The sequence below is a fragment of the Thunnus thynnus genome, chromosome 17, assembly GCF_963924715.1.
Source record: "Thunnus thynnus chromosome 17, fThuThy2.1, whole genome shotgun sequence".
Classification (NCBI taxonomy): domain Eukaryota; kingdom Metazoa; phylum Chordata; class Actinopteri; order Scombriformes; family Scombridae; genus Thunnus; species Thunnus thynnus.
Genome location: NC_089533.1, coordinates 28,320,611 through 28,342,491, shown reverse-complemented (window position 1 = coordinate 28,342,491; position 21,881 = coordinate 28,320,611). Strand labels below are relative to the sequence as shown.

Here is a 21,881-nt window from a genome sequence, read left to right as displayed (position 1 = left end):
CCTTAGCTTGCTGCTGCACTGAAATCAATGTTTTTCATTCAGGTTTTACAACTCTCTACTGTTCCACATGCTTATTGATGCACTTTACATTCATACCGTCCTGGTTTGGATTCTTTAAACCTGCAGTGTGGAACTTTTACATATAAATGAACATCCATTACATTCAAGCCCTTGCCAAACAAGTTCACACAATGCTGATTAATCCTAGCGGTAAAGATAAATCTCTGTATTTCACAGTATACCAGTGATTTTAATCTGGCGTTGATTTTGACATTCACCCGCTGGCTGGATGAATGCATGACTGCAGATAAAATAATTGAATCATGCGGCTCTTCTAGACTTTCCAAATGTTATTGGATCGAATGGATCAAATTTTGATAGTGAAACGAGTCATTTTACAGTGGTTGTGTGACGCTAAAAACAATTAATCCACCGTTTTACAGCTGCAACAGTAGCGACAGAGTAGGCTACAGTGGAGCCTATGATGTAAACACTTGTCAAAAGTGTTTTTGTAATTACTCGCACTGCCAGAAGGGGGAGACAAAAGTACTACATGCCAGCTATAAAACATAAATCTCTATATATACCGCCCACCTGCCATGAATAGTAATGACATACATCACATCTTACCTGAGGGAGCGCAGCATGGGCCCACTGTTGTTGTACGTGTTCTGAGAGCCTGCTGGGCTCAACAACAAGGGACTCTGGGAGCGAGATGAGGAACCAGATGATGTACTATCCAGATAGCGGCTTCCTTTGAATTGGGAAAAGAAAAGACAAAAAATAGTAAGTCTGTAGATTAATCTGTGCTTTGCTAGGAGGTGTAAATACCATTGATTGCCAAAATGCCTTTAAACACTTCCAGATTCCAAGTAATTACTGATATGAGGAGTGGTAAGCAAACATAATGGCCTCTTGATATATCCTCTATAAGGAGACCTGTGCGGGAAATAAAATTTTCACGCATCTCAGTCATACTGAAATAGAAACTTTCCCCAATTGGTGCTGCTACACTGAGGCTCTCCACTGAAAAACATGTATCGTCCTGTCAGAGATTTCTTAAGCCTGAGCGTCTCTAAGCACTGAATAATACCCAATATGCTGACAAAACCAACTGCCGAGCAGCCCAAATACTCTAAAACTGTTTTTATCCACTGCCTTGGGTAGATCTGCTTCTTTCCTGTCCTTAGAATCAAAGGTAAACTTCATAGTAGGGAAGCTGTTCATGCTGAAATTCAGCAGTATATGCATGGGGATGTCATGAATTATTTGATATAAAGAGTTGAAAAGAGCAATTTTTTTGATCTTATTGCTCTGGCTTCTAAGTAAGCAAATGTGAGAAAATACCCAAAATGTTGTCAACATGTGCTTAGACACATGCATTTCAAAGCTCAGTAATGTTTCTATGTTAACATGAATGAGGTCTGGCTGTTCAGATCACCAAACAGGGCATGAAATGAGCATCAGATTTATATAAACATCTTGGACATCACAAACAAACTGTTTTATATTATATTTCCAATTTAACACTTTTTAATTGTATTTAAATGTATTTTACTTTGGCTTGTGTTACTTTGCTTGTGTTATATTCTGTCTTGATGCCTTTTGCCTTGTTGTTGAAATGTTCAATACAAATAAATTTGCCTTGCCTTGTACTCCATCATTTACACTGTCCTAAATTGGTAACATTATGTAGCACTTCTGTGTGTGGAGAAAATGGTAACTTGACACAGAACACAAGTCTATATACTTTTTCAGTCTATTAAAAACTCAACTATTCTTGGCAGCAGCTGAATAGAAACTGCAGCCACTAAACCACTGTTGGGTTGTCAAAACAGCAACGGAGTCTCCAATGAGAGAGTTTATTTCATAGGTGGTACCAAGTCAAGACCAAGACGTCCCAAGTCTAGTCCCAAGTCTAGTCCCAAGTCAAGACTAGCAAGTCCTGAGTAAAGACCAACACATCCTGTGTCAAGTGCAAAGATAAGACCAGCAGGTCCCAAGTCTAGTCCCAAGTTAGGACTAGCAAGTTCTGAGTCAAGTTTTTGTTTTGAGTCCTAAACAAGTCATAAGGAACCCTTCAATAAATCTAATAAGATTTTAAAGATTAGTATAAATATAATTAGGAAATTAGTTACTTAGATGAGTAATCTTTTTTTGTAATTACTGAGCTGAATATTTTCCACATTGCAATCAATTTGTTAAGAACAGCAGAGTTTTAACATCTGCATGTGATAATCTGAGGTATCATCTGTTGTCTGCCTGCTGGTCTGCACTCACAAACACACCTTTACCTCCAACTGGCCAAATGTGACTGGCTGCCGTCGGATTGATTCAAAGTATATCCACTATCAGAAAAGTGAATTTCTTTTTTTCATGAAACTCTTTCAACAACTGGGCCAGACAATAAGACATAATTTTAAATACATTAAACAATGGGTAAAGCAAGAGGACAGAATACAAAAGACCTAATCACAATAACTAATAAATAAATAAAGATAAAATTAATTTACAGTTTCCCTGCTGCTGTATTTTCCAAGAATGTTAAAAATGGTTGCCAGGCAGAATATTTGCAAATTTAACTATTCATGGAGGACCAAAAACTTTTTTTCTGTAAAATTTCTGTAGATTTTTGTCACATACATTTTAGGAGATCAGTTCATTCAAAGACAAAAGGCTAAAAAGTAAAGTAAAGTCAAAATTGTGTTGCAAGTCTTGAGTTTGTCAAGTCTAAAGTCAGATTTTTGACTCAAATCCAAGTCACTGGTCTTGAGTCAACACCTTTAGTGTAGTTTGAGCTAATCTTTTATAAAATAGTTAATCTTCAGTAAGTTAAAACTTAAATCTGCATCTTTCCACATGTTGTCAACATCAAACTATAGCAAAGATAAATCATGTAGTGTTCTTTCAGTTCGTTATCTCATCTTGTCATCTTTGGTTGTACAGTATGGAGAGTCAACTATGGTAACCAGTGTGCCAGTTTTTGAGTTCTACATGAAAACAACAGTATAAAAACATAAAAGCTTTAGCTTTTAGCTTTAGCTGCCACATCTTCTCATTCTGCAGAACCCAAATGTATCAACACCGACCGCTACACAGTACACACAAGACTGCTCACATGCTGAAGCCCTGTTTTAACAAATCTGCAGCAGCTGGCTGCCTCCTTCCAAACTCAAACAGATGTTGGCAAATTGTGTTATGGACAAGTGCACTTGTCATAAGCCATTTTTAAAGGCCGACTTACTCCATCTACCCTCTAGGCTTAGTTCTCTTTTAGGACATACTGTATAACTATACCCAGACCTGATGTAGTCTAGGTGTTTTGTGCTTTATGATATATGTTTGTGAGTGTTTAAATGAGCAGGACATCTGCCCACATAAAAAAAAATCACTAAATAAATTGGAGTTAATTGGAGCTGAGCCCAAAAGAGTCCCCTACGTCAGTTGGTGCTGCGACTAAATGCCCCCTCTCAGACACACTCTGACCAGTCTCACACCAACACTGCTGTAAACTAAGTTATAACACAACCTAAAGAAACCTATTTGGAACATTGGAAAAAAGAAAATAAAAGCCAAAGTAGGTTAGAATGTTATCTGGCCCTAAAAAGAGGTTATGAATTGGCAGAATATCTCTCTACTGTCTAATCTCTCTGTACTTTTTCCACAACCTGAGGGACAGTGAATGACCTACACACACACACACACACACACACACACACACACACACACACACACACACACACACACACACACACACACACACACACCAATACATGCATAGGATATACTGTATATATATAATTAATATATATGAATCTTAATGATGTGGTAATATTATTTTGTTTCATTGATTCTTGATCCTTTGGCATTATTGTCGTTGTGACATTCATGCCAATAAAGCAAATCTGAATTTGAACTTGAATAAGAAGGGACTGCCTACCTTGCTGGATGGGAGAGTTGCGTGTTGATCCCGTGCTACCATTGGATCCATATTTCTCCAGCAGCTCAGCAAATTCTCTCCTTTCCAGGGAAACCAAAAGAGAAATGTTAAGAGCTGGGATTAGAGTTTGTCAGTCATGGACAAATGAAAAGATGTACACATAAGCAGCTATGGAAATATGTTATATGTTATATCCTGTGTCATGCTTCACTTCTATGCAACACCTTGTTTGTGTTACATATTATTTGTAGTTAGTTTTCCAGTGCTGGACCAAATCTGCGTTTTGTATTTTGGCTTTCTTTTTTGTCTGCTTTTGTGTGTATGTGGAAAAGTGTGTTATGTGCATGGCAGAATTTAAGACATAATTATATCAAATCAAATAAAAGCATATTCTTATAACTTGGTTTTTTGTTTAGAACAGTCAGAAATAATGCCCTATTGCTTCTTGTAATCAGAACTGGAAACTTCTTCCTTAACTGTACTATACTATAGACTGCTGTTGACCTGATTTCTACATCCCTTGCACATGTTTTGCAAACAAGGTAAATGTGAAAACTGGAAAGAAATATACTGATATAAACTGATGTTATTTCAATAACACACTGATCATCTTTGCTGGAAATTCAGTGAAATAATAAACAACAACACAGCTTCACAGGACTGGAAATGGTGTATTTGCTTCCTGTTTTTGCTGGAATATTATCATATACAATACAACAATATAACATCCACTGTGGATGATGAGTGTGGATGAATGTGGCGTTTCTAAGCAGATTATGATAAGCAGTCACATTGGCTCCGTGATAAATAAGGACACAAATTGTTCTTGGACAGCACAAAAAGACGACCTCAGGCTGCACCTCTTTCATAACCAGCGGCAACAGATGATTGGGTTAAAGCAGGGCCGGCCCATTCATCTCACACTGAAATGAACGGACACACAATCATAACAATGAAGCTGTCTTTATAATCTGACAAACTGTCACACACATTCTTTTGATCATTGCTGTTGCAGCTGGTTTGGATGCTACATGGCAATGTGCTGGCTGTGTTCATTAATCACCTCCACCTGTCCTGTGTATTTTGTGTATTCCATAACTATCTTATATCTACATATGCATTAACTCTTGTGTCTCAATACTGTGTATATGATGGGACATTTTGAGATTGGGAAAAATATTATTAACACACATATTTATACACACATGAGGCAGCCACTATCACTATTTACACTCTTGTAAACCCTTTGTGCCTGTATTTCACAGCTACAGAATTATCTTATCACTGAGCACACATCTTTTTCAGCATGAAAAAAGAACAAAAATTGAATTTTGTATTATTATGAGGCAAAGAAAATTTTGATCAAAAAACAACTCTTTTCTGTACTCAGTATATATATTTGTGTGTATATATATTTGTGCATTATTTATTGCACACCTGGCAACACTAATACTGTAAATTGCCAATCGAGATCTGTGTAACACCTGTCACCAATTCTACTCAAAGTATATATAGAATTTGAAATGTTCCAACTTGACCCTGTACTGTAGTATCGTAAAACACACTGTGGCAGACAGCAATGCACACTGTGTATGGAAACATGTGGCAAGCTACTAAAATATTCATTTCATATTCTGTAGTTGAAAAAAAGGACAGCCACGTTTTTTTCTTTTGTTTTTTTTGTTTTTTTTTTACAACTTTAGCTTGTTTCTGGTTTTGAGTTTTGTTGTGTCTTAAGTAGGTCTATCCCTGAGTTAAATAGTAGGCCTTGCTGAGGGTATGATAACAGTAGAGTGGGGATTTCATTTTATTGTATTTGCCAAGGTTCTCATAGCTGGTAGGCACGTAGCTAGTGCTAAGCTAGTTTTGACTTGTTTTTAAAAGAAGTAGAGGGAATTTGTTTGGGGGGGGCGACACAGACAGACAGACATAATCCCCCTCCTCCCTGCCGTCCACTCTCCTCCCCTCCAGCTCCTCTCCTGTGGGCTGCACGGTAGTTAGAGCACAGATTAACACACAAGGCTCATCTCGTCAGGAGCAGAGCTCTAGGTTAAGCCCTCTCCCCTCCCTTAGTCTGCTGTCATTCCACAGCAACACAAAGACAAGAAGGGGGGCTCAGGCTACCTCGCCACTGACACCACTACTGTTTGTGAAAATTCATCCTTAAATAAGAGTAATAATCACCTCAAAACTGTCACCTGACTTGTCAACACCTAGCCTCACATTCATGCAGTTCACTATGCTCATATTGCCCAATAAATCCACAGTCTGTTACTCATGGCTGTGTCACAGCGCTATTACCACTATTAACTTCTCATTTCTGACACGTACCATCTCAAATAGCTGAGGTGTAAATCCTGCCTGTGTCAGAGTCTCTTCAGTGAGGATTACATGTACAAGCAGAACACAGCTAACAATTTTAGGAAATATCAGGGCTAACACTCATGTGCAGCAATCTCGCTGGTTTAAATATGCAAATCCACTATTACCTTTCTTAACTTGCAGTTAAGGATCATGAGGTGGATTTGAGGGGAAGATGAGGCCTGTGATGCTAACAGCTGGCACTGACCTTGTTTCACCCAAACTGGTTATGGTGAGATTAGAAAGCCAGGGAGCACTAATACCACCAACCTCTGCCGTCAGTATTGCAAGTATCTGTTACATGTGCTGTATGCAAGTTTTTTTTTATTGACACCTTTCACGCCATCCCACATGAACCGAGCCAAATCTGCAAACACAACAGAGTTCATTGGAACTGCACTAAACTTATCTTGACTACACAAAACCAGACAACAACTAGTGCAGCTGTTTGGATTGTTTGGATTATTCTTTCAGTGAATACAATATTTTCATTAGCGTGGCCTCTGATGCAGAGAGTGATTACAGGGGGAGCATGAAACCCTCTTCAAAACGCTGGCCTCACTCCCGGGACACTTGTTTAAAGAGTTTGCCAAATTTGAGCCTTATAGACATGAACTCTAGATCTCATTTGTGAAAAACATCCAATTTTGAAATTTAAAATAGCTATCTCTTAACCAATTGAACCTATGATAATAACCACTTTCAAATATGAATAAAATATGAAAGCATGAATACTGAAGAGTAGGCTAGAAAGTTAAGAATTATATTCTAGATTGATAGTTTACTACACAGATGTTTTTTCACAAAATGATGGGTTCCCTTGACAAGCACTGTGGCTCCATGTACTATAGAGTATACATGGAGCTCTGCTTACTTTGCTTCCTCATCTCTGGCTATGAGAAGGCGCATGTGATTGGTTGCTGAGGCTGCTCTCAAGATGTCCACAGCTCTGTAAAACAAATACAAGACACAAAAACACATTGAAATGATTGTTACAGTGTCACCTCAGTCAATCATGGGGCTAAAATAAAGGTAAGAGCAGATAGACTTTACTAGATTACCTTTCACTTGTTACTCCTACCAGACTGTCCCCATTCACCTCCATGATCTGGTCCCCTGGCAACAGGTTTCCTGTCACAGGTCAAAAAAAGGTCAGGTAATAATCCTACAGTATACAGTGGAGGTATCAGCTACAAGAAGAACTTGTAATACAGTGTAAGTTTGTGCACAATGGTAATAATACATTTCTATTTTCTGATTAGCTTGACAGGACCAGAGGATTCCCTATGTGAGGGTTAGAGCTCTGCAGCATTGGAAAGAAAGGAAGAAGATATTGGAGATATTAGAAGATATTCGAAACCACAGTAGGTAAACTCAGTGAACAGGAGAAGTACATTTTGAAGTCACTTCAGCCATATCTACAGCCCAGTCCTTTTTTCTATTGTCACACTCCAGAACCTAGACATTTCATTCCCTCAGTGGCTCATAAAATTTGTTCGGAGTAGATTATTGAAAGGTAGACCTTTTGCATTCTGAGTGATTCATGTTTTTTGTTAGTTTACACCTGCCTGACCCTTATTTTTCCACCTTATAAGTTTTTAAGACGATTGCGCAGTTTGTATGAAGCAATGAACATCCACAGCCTTCATACAGCATATCATAGTCCTTGATCAGGGCTATTCTTTATTCTTCTCCCCACTTCCTGCAAGGAAAGTGGCAAGAGGCAGGTACAGCATGAGAGCTGGCAAGGCTCCAGTGTATCTGGTCACCACTAGAATACTGAGAGGAACCCATATCCAACCTCAAGACCAATATTTACCCAAAAGCTAGACTGTGGCCAACATCTATGACTTGTTGTATCATTTTCTTGCCACTTACAACATGAACCGATTAACATGACAAATTCTCATTATTGCATACAGCTTCTCCCAGCCACTAAGGCAACTTCTCATGAAGCACTTGACCCAAAAGTCTTCATGTTTAAATTTGTCACACTCCATGTAGACCACTTGCCAGAAGTCAGAGCTATCAGCTGTGTTTGACTTTCAGCAAATATTTCACAAGGTTTTCTCTGGCTCAGTTGAGTTTAACAGTAAAACAGTAAAAATGATAGCTGAGGTTAAGAGCTCTCTATAACAGATGGTCCCATGTCTGTAGCCCCTTTTGTTGCTGAATTATAAGTCTTCAAACATGCACCAAGGTCAAGATTCAAAGGTCAGTATTTCAAAGCAGGAGCCATGTACAATCTTCATACCGATGTATGTTACTCTCCAGGTCAAGACCTTCCCAACGATGTATTTGGTTTAGCTCTAGTTTTAATTTTCTTGTTTCATGGACATAAGCCATCCCAGGCCTAGTTTCAGAGAGCACTTTGAAGGCCCAATATATAAAATGAAGCTTTTGTTTGCTTGTTTGAGTTTTCTTTTTTTATTTTAGTGGAAATAGTGACCAAAATGAGTCAGAAATTACAACACGACTGACAATCTAGGGCTTCACTACAGGCTTAGAGGAAGGCCTGAAGTGCTTGGGTTAGGGGTTAGGGCTGAAAAGACCAACCTGTTCTCATTCAAACATAGGCTACTATTTACACAACCCTGGAGATTTGTATCTTCATGATTCTTGGTTGTGAGGTTTTATGTCAGCAGGACATAGCCCATTCAATCAGAATCTGTTTCATTAGCCAATGCAAGCATATAAAGAATGTGTCTTGGCATTTGCTCCCAAAAAACACAACACAGATAAATTAAAATAGACAAAAGTAAGGTAATAATAATAATAATAATAATAATAATAATAATAATGAAATAAACAAAGTAATATTAAAATTTAATAGATTTTAAAAAATATATATTTACAGAAAGGAATAGTGATAGTTTTTAAATGGGATTTAAAACTTGAAATTAAATATTGACTGTACAAAGGAAATGTGGACTGTGCTATGAACAAAAATGAAGCGTATGAAATATATGAAAGTAAAAAGCGCAAAAATTAAATGCAACATGTGCTTAAATAATTAAATTATGCAACAGTGGAGGTTAAATGTAATGCACAATGTAAAGTCCAGTTTGATTAATATATATGAAAGTGACAAATGCAGGGATTAAATGAGTGATGTGAAATGTAAAGTCCAGTTTGATAACCCCGTCTTCATCCTGTTTATATGGCCATGGTACAAGATTTGATGCACACACACACACACACACAGACAATATTGGAGTGCTTAATTGGATGGCATGGCTCAATATTAACTGAGGAAGATGATTTCATATTAAATATCCGTTATTGTGAAACTAATATGTTTTGCACTGTGGATATGTTATGCACTAAATATTTTACTGGATTGGATCAACAGAAACTTTGCCAATGTAACAAGACTGTTTTTGTCAGAATTGTATCAGCCAGTGAAACAGAATGGCCAGAATGTTAAAGGGTTTTAAGAGGCGCTGATATCAACAATATCAGTATTTCATTTTTATATATCAGTTATCATCAATACTGGTATATCGCGACACCCCTAGAGTCAGGAAATGTAGCAGTATGCAAGGTTTGTTTGTGACTCTTGCCAATGTTACCTGAGCCCAGTTTCTGGATGTGAGCAAGGTGTACAGCACACATCAGCAAGGAAAGCTGCTCCCTACATATTGTCTGCCAAGAGTAACTGTACGGCAGTCATGATCCACAATTTTTCAACCAAACAGAACACCAGCTCATACCACTGAGTCCTTCACTCTGAAAATATGTTCTGCAGTCTTGTGATGGAATTACGAGTCTATAAGCCATTGGTTATATTCACAGTAATGCCTTCAACTCTTAAGATCCGCAAGGCCAAAACCTCAGGGCCAATGTGATGCACCAGATCCCAGTGTACTACTAACAGACCCTCTTCTTCAGTTCCCCCCCAGCAACCTGATCATTGCTTCTTCTAGTTCTGACTTTCCACTCCCCTGGCTGTGTGATAGCAGAATGACCTTTCCTTTCTCAGTCTGGCCTATAGTCACTTCCTCTATCCTGTCATGTCTTCAGGAAATTCTCCACATCCCTCTACATCCCGTCTTACTCCTCTACTCAGAATTTAGGGATAAGGATTACACCTCTGTGTGATCGACTTACAGCCTTCCAAATCACACTTTTAATTTGCATTTAGCTGGTGCTCTTACTTCCTCTTAGAAGGGTGCAGAAAAATATAATAACCAAGTGTAAAAAACAATCAAATAAGATCCCCTGAGAGTAGAATGTGATCTGGATCACATAACAGTGACTATGCATCACACTGTTTACATGCTGCTAGGCAAATGTGGCTCCTCACTGTAAGTTTCTGTCCTTTTGGTTCCATGGTATATCATTCTATCTAACTGTGGTTAAAGAGTATGCTTTCTCAAGTAGATCAAATATGCGATGTCATGTGTGGTAAGTTGTTGTTCAAATAGATGTAAATAGATGAAAATGTGCTCCACTCAGAAAAACAACCAAGCCAATCAGAATTTGGTAGGCAGGGATTAACCTCGCAATTTACATCAGATGTGACACGACAACGGTGTGTATATGCAAGTGAAGCATCCATCTATTAAATCCACAATGATTATGACCTCTGTTACAGTGTCATGGTTCTCAGAAACAGCTGTCCTGTCAGCAGCAAAGCTACTGAGGTACTGGGGGGAGGCTCCATGTCAAGTGTACCGGAAGAAAACAGCCATACTTTTATGTCTGTAGCAAAACTGGAAGGCTCAAAGTAAACTTGAAGGCCTTGATCAATAATTACAGATATAGTTGACGAGTTCACAACACATAGACAGTAGCAGATTTGTTTGATTTGAACTTTATGGAACTTATGCTTCACTAAGCACACCAGAGGAAAAAATATTATGTCATTGGTTAATATGCTTCCTCTCTGTTGGTGAAACGCTACCACAGCTTCCATATTAACTAAAACTGGCATCAATAGGATGGATCCATCAGTCACTTATGATTGGTTAGGGTAAAACAATTTCCCCTTCTCAAATAGAACACAGGTACATGAACACGATGAGTCTGAATAATGTTGTGAAAGGAAATGGTTTGTCTGATTATTGTTTGTCAGTCTGATTATCAGGCTAGTCATAAAATGCGGTGAAAACTCCAATAAAGTCTGAGTGAGGTGTCAAGTCAAGTCAAGTCCATTTTATTTGGATAGCCCAATATCACAAATCACAAATTTGCCTCAGAGGCTTTATAGGCTGTACAGCAATACAACATCCTCTGTCCTTAGACCCCTGATTCGAATAAGGAAAAACTCCATAAAAAACCCCTTTAAAGGGGAAAAAAAGAAACCACAGGAAGAGCAACAAAGGACAGCATTAGATGTGTGTACAGAGTATAACACAAATTACAGAGCACAGCACTGAACAGGTTAACAAAATTGTAAAAGATTTATAATATATATGAAAAATGTGATGAAGGTGTTTAAAATGCCCCTTAGCAATGTGACCTTATTAAGGTTATAAGGCAGTGTTCAAGTGATGTTTTTAAATCAAGTTAATATTAGAATATATGTTGTCACTGGGAATCAACGGAAAATACAGAATCTTGAATGAGGAGTGGTGATATTGTATAAAAACATGAGTTTCCAGGACAGGTGTTGTGGAGCTTCTCTGCTGTTTGATTGAAGTAGATGTACTGTGGTAAGTCAGTAGCAAGTTAACACTGCAAAGGCAGAGCAAAGCCAGTTGATCTCTATACAACAAGATAAGTGAGAAACACTGTAAAGGGGAAATTTAATGAGAGTTGTGGTGCTCTGGACAATTACACTGGCAAGATGGTGCTCTCCATTCTCCTTTGTACACTGAATATACAACATTATCTTTACACTAAATGTATAAAAACTTCAATATAAAACATGATGATTGAAGTACAAACAGTTCTCCGTTTCACCCCAAATCTGTGTCCTATATCTGTTATATGTGGTGTAGTGAAAGTAGGCCATGGCTATGTTGCCGTGTGTTTTATTAATAATTTCATACTCACATGAGAGAAGCTCCAAAAATACTTCTTATGTCACTCCAGAGGTCATCAGTCAGACAGGATGTCCACTTCAATTCTATTCTGTTAACTATGACTTCAGTTGGAAAACACACTGTACCTAACTCCTCACTCTATTTGAACTTAAACTTTTACAACTTTAAACAGAGTATGACCCCCTTTTCAGCACTTCATAGATTTTGGTTTGAACTTTACTGTCCTCAGATGCAAATACCACATCCTCTACAAAGATAAAGATAATACCATGTATCTCTCATGCAGCCAGTGACTATAATCAGTCATCTATGTATTCCTAGGACATTTTCTAACAGAATGAGGGCCATTTTGTTGGAGGGTTGCAATATTGGCTCTACAGAGAACTGCAGGCAACTCTAGCCAGAGGAAACATACAATTTCAATTAAACAATACCCCACTCTGACTGAAGACCAAAACGGACACTGCTACCACGAGAAGCATCCCAGTGGGATTCCCTTATGTAGCTGGTCTGTCAGAACATCTAGCCAGAGCATTCAGGTCACAGAGTCAGCACTTACTACAAACCATTCAACACCTTAACATCTCTGGTACACTCTAAAGACAGGACCCCCTGACAGGAGGGGAAGACTGCAATGGTGTATAACATCATCATGACATCACATGTGACAGCTGTGGGGAACACTACATCAGTGAACCATCAAGGAGCCTGGACAAGAGACTGCATGAACACATCAGCTGTATGTGAACACCAGAGCAAAAAAACCCACAGCATCCATTGAGAAGAAGTCAAAGGTCATCGAGCAGGAGTCAGTGGATGACCAGAGAAAGATCAAGGAGGACATTCACAAAAAACACCAGAGACCACCAGACGCTACCAGGTCCCCTCATATACAGGTACACTGTGCATATAATTATCTTTAATAATAAATAATAGCTTCCTTAGATGTGTGATGTATGAAATCCTGCCTGTCTGAATCTGTGTTTTTGAGACTGTCTTGGTACACTGCAGTTTTGAAACGGGAATGTTCAGCCATGGCGTTGACTGCTTATTTCGCTCCTGATATGTCTTGCAGCATATGAAAAACCCATTTGGACATGTTAACAATGTTATAAACATGATTTTCATTGGAGGGGGTCTTAAACAACTGATATGTTTCTATGTAAGTACAATAATAATGATGTTTAAACTTGGTCTATTTGGTTTTTACATATAAATGTGTGTTGTGTTGCTTAATTGATTAACCTTAACTTGGGTTTGTTTCCATCTTTTTCCTGTTTAAATGCCAGGGGTAGAAGCTCCTAAATTCAAGTTGGGTTTGGTTGAGTTTCCTTATATTCTTTTGACATGGTTTTCTAATTTTTAAAATATAGCTATCACAATAAACCCACCATAACTAACATGAACTGTTCTGTTTTTGTCTGGTGAAAACAAATAAACCATTCATAGAGTGAGGATTATTTCTGCCTCCACCACTCAGCCCATCCTTACAGAGGGACTGCGTAGTTTTTGTTCAAGGACAATGAAGATCAGATGTAAAGTCAGATTCAGGAAACCTGCATAGACTCCCAAAAACTTCAGACATATGCAGATCCTTTGCTGGGTACCATAAGGACAATCACATGTAGTGTGTGGAAATTCTTTTTTTTGTATTTTTGCATTTGACACATGAAAACAAAACTGTCCATTGTCACTTTCTAAATCTAGATTTTCTGGCTCCAGTAAATGTTGAAAAAGGTAATATACAGCAAACCCAAATCCAGGCTGGCTGTCATCACAGATGGACATGTTTTGGATAGTTTTGTGTATGGTCTTAAGAGTGGAAGTGAGAACATCATGCTAGTGACTTGTCATAATCATCTACTGAACCTGCAACATGACAGATTTTGCACATCGCTCAACCTATTTGTTCAATAATGGTTATGAGGGCAAGTTACACAAGCAACAGCTGTTGATAAGAAGTGTTTCAAGTATAGGCAATGAGCTATAAGACATATAAAATAGATATAATAAAATTAAAGAAAATGTACCATCAGAAGGTACAGTGCTTACCATCACTTGAAGCAAGGCCACCTGGTAAAATCCGTTTGACATAGACTCCAAACTCCTCTCCAGTCAGTTCCTTCACTCCACCAATCACTTTAATTCCTGTTGGAAGGAGAAGAAAATCATTAAAAGGTAAATTTGTAATCCATAGAGATCAGAGTAACTCGAGAGACTTTGTTGTGAAGTTCTGCTTTTTCTTCTTGCTTACAGCTGCTTAGGAGAACAGTGTTTTGGTTTTGATTTATCACATACTGTTGACATACAGTGGATGTGATCATACATCATACATTTCACCTCAGACATATACCATGAATCAGCCCAAGGTGTAGATTAGGGGCAATGGGACTTTCTTTTTCCTTATTGTTCTCTGGGTATATTTTTACAAGTAGTACAAGTTTTTCTTTCTCTGACAACATGTACTGTGTCATATTGTGCTGTTTGTATATGGACTCAAAAGGTCTTATGACTGTTTCTCCAGCCTGCCCCCAACATGTGATGCAGTAAGACAAAGAGAGACAGTTTCTAACATGTCTAAAGTTTTCTAAGTTGTACTTAATGGTTTTACTGTTTTTTAAACATGTTTCTTAAAGTTCAAATTTAGATCCAGTGTCACCGCAAGATAATTAAAATCAGTGACTATGTCAATCCTTTCACCTTTGATGATAATATCAGTGTTAGGAGGTTGTACCATAGTTTTAGAGAAAAACATACCTTTTGTCTTGTTCACATTTAGACTCATACATGATTGATGAAGCCAATGTGTAAAGGTTTGCAACACAATTGTTAGTTTAGTAGCCACTAACTCAGCTGTTTTTGCATGTGTGTACACAACAGTGTCATCTGCATACATTTGCAGTTCTACATCATGACACTGTTGAGGGAGATCATTAATATATAGGCTAAATAATAGGGGACCTAACACTGAGCCTTGTGGAACACCCATTGTGCACTTCATGTTACTGGACAGTGTGTCACCAACTTAACACATTGTCTCCTATTAGATAAATATGAAGACATCCATACCAGTGCTCTAGATGAGAAGTTAAATTTAGAGAGTTTCAATATTAAAACATCATGATTGACTGTGTCGAATGCTTTACACAGATCTAAAAACACAGCACCAACTACCAACTCCTCGTTTATTAAGATTTAATTTGCTCTATTAAGTGCAAGGTAACAGTTTTGGTGGAATGATTTGCTCTAAAGCCAAATTGCATATGATGTAGACCAAAATTACTTGTTTTAAGAAATGTCGTCAGTTGTTTAATGACAACTTTCTCAGCAACCTTTGAGAGTACTGGCAGTATACTTATTGGTCTGTAGTTACTGGCTTCAAGGCGGTCTCCAGATTTAAAAATAGGTGTGACAATCGCACATTTCCAGTCATCAGGAAAGGAGCTGTTTTTAAAAGACAAGTTAATTAAATGAGCAATAGGGGGACTTAAAATATCTTTGTGTGATTTGACAAACATGGTGTCAAATTGGAAAGCAACTGTACTTTTAGAGCTTTTTAAGGAGCTGATGATTTTGTTTACTTGTAACTCATTACTCTACCAGCTTGAAAACCTGGCCTGTAGCATCTATAGGAACAATATCCATTTTTTTTTTCGTATTTTTTTCTCCTAGCTCATATACAGACTCAAGAAAAAAATTATTAAAGACAGAAGCGACAGCAATATGATCTTCAATTAACTTTCCCTGTACTTTGAGTTTAAAATCTCCTAAAAATTATGGGTCCCTCCTTGTGAGATTATCAAAGTTTTTCCAGATCAATTTACTGTTGCCTTTTGCCTCATTCAATATATTGAGATAAAAACGATATTTAGCTTCTCTTAGCTCTTGGATAACTTTGTTCATTAAACCTTTATAATAATATTATTTAATTGCCTTCCTTAGTGCAGCATCTTTAGATTTCCACAAATTTTCATTAAACCACGGTAAATCGTTTTTATTTTTAGATTTTATCTGTATATTCACTTTAAATCTTTCCATCACAGAGTTGATTCTGTGAGTAAAAGTATCACAGCCATAGTCCAGATCATCAGAGGACAGTACATCATCCCAGTTCAAGCTGTTCTTTTCATTGATAAATTCCTCTTGCTTAGCTCTGGCTGTACATTGAAGGGTCATTGGCTTAGTTGCTGTGGTCCTAAATCTATTTTTAGTCAGTTTTCTTGCACATAGGGTTAGGTTATGATCTGATAAGCCAGTCACTAAATTGAAACTTAGATATTCTTTGTTTTTTAGTAAATATCAGATCAATTTGTGTACTGGGGCATTTTGCAATCCTAGTTGGGCCTTTTACTAGTTGTTCTAGTTGGAATTTCTCTGTGATCATTTTTATTTTTTTTCTCTTAGATTTATCCTCCCAGTTCACACTAAAATCACCCATAAGTAATAATTCTTTGTTGAGATTGCACTGTTTCAAGACTTCTGTGAGTTGATCATAGAAAGTGTCATCTGCAGAAGGGGGCCTATAAACACCTATGATGTTAAAAGACATTTGTTGGGATAACATTATTTTTATTCCAACATATTCTAACGTGTTACCCACATTGTAAACCACACATTCACATTTGATTTGTCTCTCACATAAAAATCACCCCTCCTCCTCTTCCATCAGGTCTGTCTCTTCTAAAAAAAATTGGTATCCGGGCACCGTATACACACTTGCAGGAGTTGTTTGTTTCAACCATGTTTCAGTCAGACAGAGAAAGTCCAGATTTGAGTCAGACAGAAGATGACTCTTTACTCTTTGCAGTAATGCTTCTGATTTTAAAATGTCCACTAGTGGTGTCAGCGGCAGATTTTGTGAGAGAGACACGGGACTTGTCAAGGTCTCCACAGTCCAGTAGCGAAAAGTTATTCATTGAGAAATCATGCCTGGTGTGAACAAAGTTTAGTCTGTTAAGGGAGAAGCCCAGCTCAAGAGGTTGATGCTCACTCATGACTGGCACCAGAGGAGTCCCAGACGCACTCGGTCGCAAATCACCACTGAAGTTCTGCAGTGCTCCAGGGGTCATTGGACCAGGATTTAGCTGAACATCTCCAGAGAGCAGGAGCAGCATGAAGAGGAGACCTGCTATTCTCCGAAACGGTGTGGCAGATGACTGGTCCACTGGATTGTTGATTCGCTCTAGTACCTGGGCTTGTCCATGCCACAGGACAGATGAATAGATTGCAAAATATCCCAGTAAATTGTGATGGAAACTCACTGTAGGAGCTTCAACCAGCCATGAGCTATCGTTTGTCCTGAGCCTAATCGTTAGGAGCATGTTGTGGCCCAGGTGTATTCCATCAGTGTTGATTGCTCTGGCCAGACAGACGCATACAGGCAATATAGCAGTGAGTACCAACAGTAGTCCAAAAAGCACTCCATGAAACACAGCCCAAGTCTTTTTGCTGATGAAAAACTGCTTTGGACTTGACGCAGTTTTTGACAGGCATGCTCTGTTGTTCGATCAACGGCCTCGCAAGACAGTCCTAGGCAGCAATCCCATCCAGGATCCCAGCGGCCTCAGGGTAGAAGCTCCTCTTAAGCACCTCAGCACCGGCCCCGTGCACCCGGAACCTCCTCTCAACCACAGCTGGGAGAAAAGGCTGCCATCCAGGCAGTTAGGATCACCAGAGGATCCATGTGGCCAGGACTGCAGCCAGTGTTTAATCCCTCCACGTTTACCCTGGTGTTTCCTTCAATGTTGAGATGGATGTTGAACTGGATGTTGAGATGCATGTAGAGGTGGTCTTGCTTGTCCATGTGGTCGGGATCACTGCTGATGTTCATCCTTTTGTCTTTTTCCTCAATGTTTACTCCGTTTGAAAACCTCGACCAGCCAGGTAGTGGAGTTGGCAGGAGGGTGAGCTGTCCTTATGAATGACTCATACACATATGTTATCATTGTCCAATAATGTCCAGTATTATTCATAAAAAGTTCACAGAAGAGCACAAATTTAGCAGAGATGACAGAGAGGCAACTGGATAGGTCCGTCCCTTCTAGAGTCTGGGGTGCATAGAGAGGCTCCAGCATGTGTGGGTTACATTACCAGCAAGGATCCTTTAAGTTTTCTTGTTTTCATAAAATAACTCTTCTGTTAGCTTCTTTAGTGCTATAAGTCACCTCCATGTCAGAATCACTATCTCGGGTTTCACAGTATAAAGCTGGCGAACTCCAAACAGAACAAATGCTAATTCCTGTCCATATATGAATAATAATATCTTGGTCCAGATGGGATTTTGAATATTGTGACCTCAAGGGGAAGGTCATTTGTCGCAGCTGCCATTTTATTAGCACATTGCTGACAGAAGAGGAATGGGGGGGTCATATAAGTCAACTCAACAGTCATTCTTTGATTTGAAGGGGCACAAATGTGTTAATTCACTGGAGGCAGTGTTGGACATATGGGATTGGTGAAATTTCACTGCATTGAAATAAATGGAGTTAAAATTCAACCATTTATATACATTAAGTTATAATCCTTAAAAGATAAGGCTGGCGATTTTCTATATTTTTCTTATTGTCAACAAATCTCATGTGCAAAGCCAAACCAACAATGAACTCATCTTACTTAGAAGTATTGTGTGTGTATCCAAAGCCTGATGTATTGTATTCCTCTGTGCCATAGACCTCCATGTCCATGAGGACAGTGGTTACTTTAGTTCCTACGAAGACAGACACCCTGCATATGCGTGAAATGTGGATCAGTTTACAGAGCTTTACTAGCTTGTTGTGCTGCATAACACAACCTCTTGGCTTTGTGCTGCATTATAAATTTCTCAAAGAACTTCAGTACAAAGTCAAGAGGTTTTGTTATTTAGCACAATATGCTAGCAAAGGTCTATAAATGGAACCGCGTCTTTGTGCATGCGCAGTGGCAGGTTGCTGTCTTGTTGCTGTTTTTACTCTTTGGAGCCATTTCTAAACAAGTTACTGTAGCCGCCATCTTCATGGACAAAGGAATGTGTCACCTAGTGTGGCTCATTGATGTGTTTTTAATAGTTTTTGGACAACAACGGAGGTCTGTGGCACAGAGGAATAACATAGGTCAGGCTTTGGATACACGCAATACTTCTTCATAATACTTCTAACTAGGATGAGTTCATTGTGGGTTTGGCTCTGTGCATAAAATTTGTTGACAATAAGGAAAATATAGAAAATCGCCAGCCTTATCCTTTAAGATTTTCAGGAAATCAAACGCCCTTTTTGATACTATTTATGGCCAGATTTTTTATGAAATAGCCATTCAATGTATTTGCATCATGTAATTAGCTTCCCATAGTAGTTTTTAATAGTTGAGGCCGAGTCTGCCATTCCTGCGATGCACGAGGGATTCATAGCATGTAATCCAGCAAAATTTCATGTTATTGTATCAGCCTCACTGTTTACTGCTCACTATCTTTACATTGTGTCAGAGCTGTATCAAGTTACAGCTAATGCTGACCCAACATTTCCTACTGCTGGTGCTTCACATCAAAAGCAACTGGGTGGTTTTTATTGTGAAGCAGCCATGGGAGGCACAATGTATTTGTCACAGAAGTTAGCGTTGATCATTCATCGAAAATGCATCTACAAAACAAGACAACAGCAGTTTTGGCATTTTTCATCAGAGGACCAGTGTGAAATATTGCAGGGAGTACTGGGACAAGAAAAAGCAGCCACAGTGAGCTGGTTAATGAAGTTCAAGGGCTTTGAGTTTTTCATAGACAAGTACAGTAATCAGTTTTCTGATCACCTGTAGTCTTGACTCAAAATACCACACCAACACTGTCATTCTGTACTGACTGGGTATTACTGGTATCAGACTTTAATTAAAGATGTCATATATTTTTTTATTACATTGTCTATATATTAAACCTTGCACTGCAAACTGAAAGGGCATTTATAGTTGTGTGTTAAGGGCTTACAGCGTAGCTACAGCAGCTTTATGCGTAGGCGCCGAAGCTGTCATGCATCTCCTCAGAAACATTACTACATGCCAGGGCTACAGCAGCTACAGAGATACCACACAAAGGAAGCAATAACTAGGACTGGTCATCTTAGGCTGGTGGTGTTTCCTCCTGCAAGTTTCTGAGGGCAGTATATTGTTGAGAGTGAAGACAATATTTAATCATTAACACACATCTAGCGAAGCCATCATTGATGACAAATCTTAACCATTAAAATGTGGCCTATCCTTTCTACTAACAAATTTCTGCTCACACTTTGAATTGAATACAACACAGATACAAACCCACATAGAGAAGGCAGCCCCTACATCTCTGACAGTCCTTCAGATCTTCCCCACACACATTTTACATCACTGTATTTATGCTCCACTGAAGTGATTGCAGCCTTGCTAGCAAAGTCTCCCTTATTTAACCATTAGATCAGGGTTTCTACAGCTTTAGGCTGCTGTTGGCCTGTTACTACAGAGACAAAATGGTAACACTAATTGGGTCTGGAGCAAAGGGGCGCATGTTAATTACTGCCTGTTGGAAGAATGGGGTTATAAAATTCCTTGTCTCAGTACTCCCTCACTTCTTACTCTTCACGGAGGAAAACAGTTCCTTGTTCTTTTGTTCAGCCTCAAAGCGCTCTCCTCCCCCCGCCTATCATCAGATAAGAAAAACATCATTCTAATGCATAAAGCAGCTGGAGCAAATATAAAAGACATGCCTCTTTTTCTCCTATTCAGCTTCACATTTTATTTTTTAAATCATCATTTCATGCTCATGATGCGTCAAGGGCATGTTTGCTTCTCAATGATTAAATATTCCAACACTTTAGACCTTGTAAAGATCATAAAATTCCATGTCATAAAAAAAGACATGATAGCTTCTAAAAATACTTTATAATACCCATGATGATATAAGAAAATATCCTTTAAAAGAACTAACCAGAGCCATTTTTGAGAAGTGAATAACAGCTTCTTTAAAGCCCAATCTCCAGATTCCACCAAAATGATGAGAAAATTCAGTGTGACGGAGATGATTTCCACTATGAACACTTTCTCCCGCCTACACGCTGAGGTGGTACAGCTCTCAGCTGCATTAACAAAGAGATTAGCATGTGCTGTCCTCAGTGTAGGACAGCAGGAGTGTTTGCTACAGTGTATACAGCAGACACTCTGCTGCTGCTGAGGGTGCTTCAGATATACAGTAAGGGGTCTTTAGGGTTTATATATTGGGACAGCGCATACACTTGCACATGCATAAGTTGGATGACTATAAGCTGCTTTACTTCTCACCTGTGTGCTGCTTTTAGTACTGTGGTTCCACTCACACACATGCAGCCTATACTCTAGCTCTCTCCTCACGTGCTATGCCTTCCACTACTATTATTCTTATACACTACATTCAACTTTATCTTCCTACATCAGGAGGTCATGTGGTTGATGCTGGTGTAATTTTTCACTGTTCATCTCTGATGCAAAGTCTGGAGACATACTTGTCTTAAATACTTAATTTTATACTTATATATTTTTTGTTCATCTGCATATTTAATGTGCTGTAAAAAAAAAACTGTTTTGAATGTCATTTTTGGTATGCATCTCCTCCTATGGTTGTA

General features: G+C 38.6%; 1 protein-coding gene across 3 annotated transcripts in view; it reads right to left on the bottom strand.

Moving 5' to 3' along the window:
* si:dkeyp-72e1.9 (syntaxin-binding protein 4) overlaps positions 1–21,881 on the bottom strand; it is a 93,280-nt gene that overhangs the window by 35,844 nt on the left and 35,555 nt on the right. For all 3 annotated transcript variants that reach the window (XM_067615961.1, XM_067615962.1, XM_067615963.1), the window contains exons 3-7: positions 14,344–14,439; positions 7,363–7,432; positions 7,176–7,250; positions 3,941–4,020; positions 631–754 (exon numbers count right to left, since the gene is read on the bottom strand). In XM_067615961.1, the coding sequence (XP_067472062.1) occupies positions 631–754; positions 3,941–4,020; positions 7,176–7,250; positions 7,363–7,432; positions 14,344–14,439 (445 nt within the window). The remainder of the gene's footprint in view (positions 1–630; positions 755–3,940; positions 4,021–7,175; positions 7,251–7,362; positions 7,433–14,343; positions 14,440–21,881) is intronic.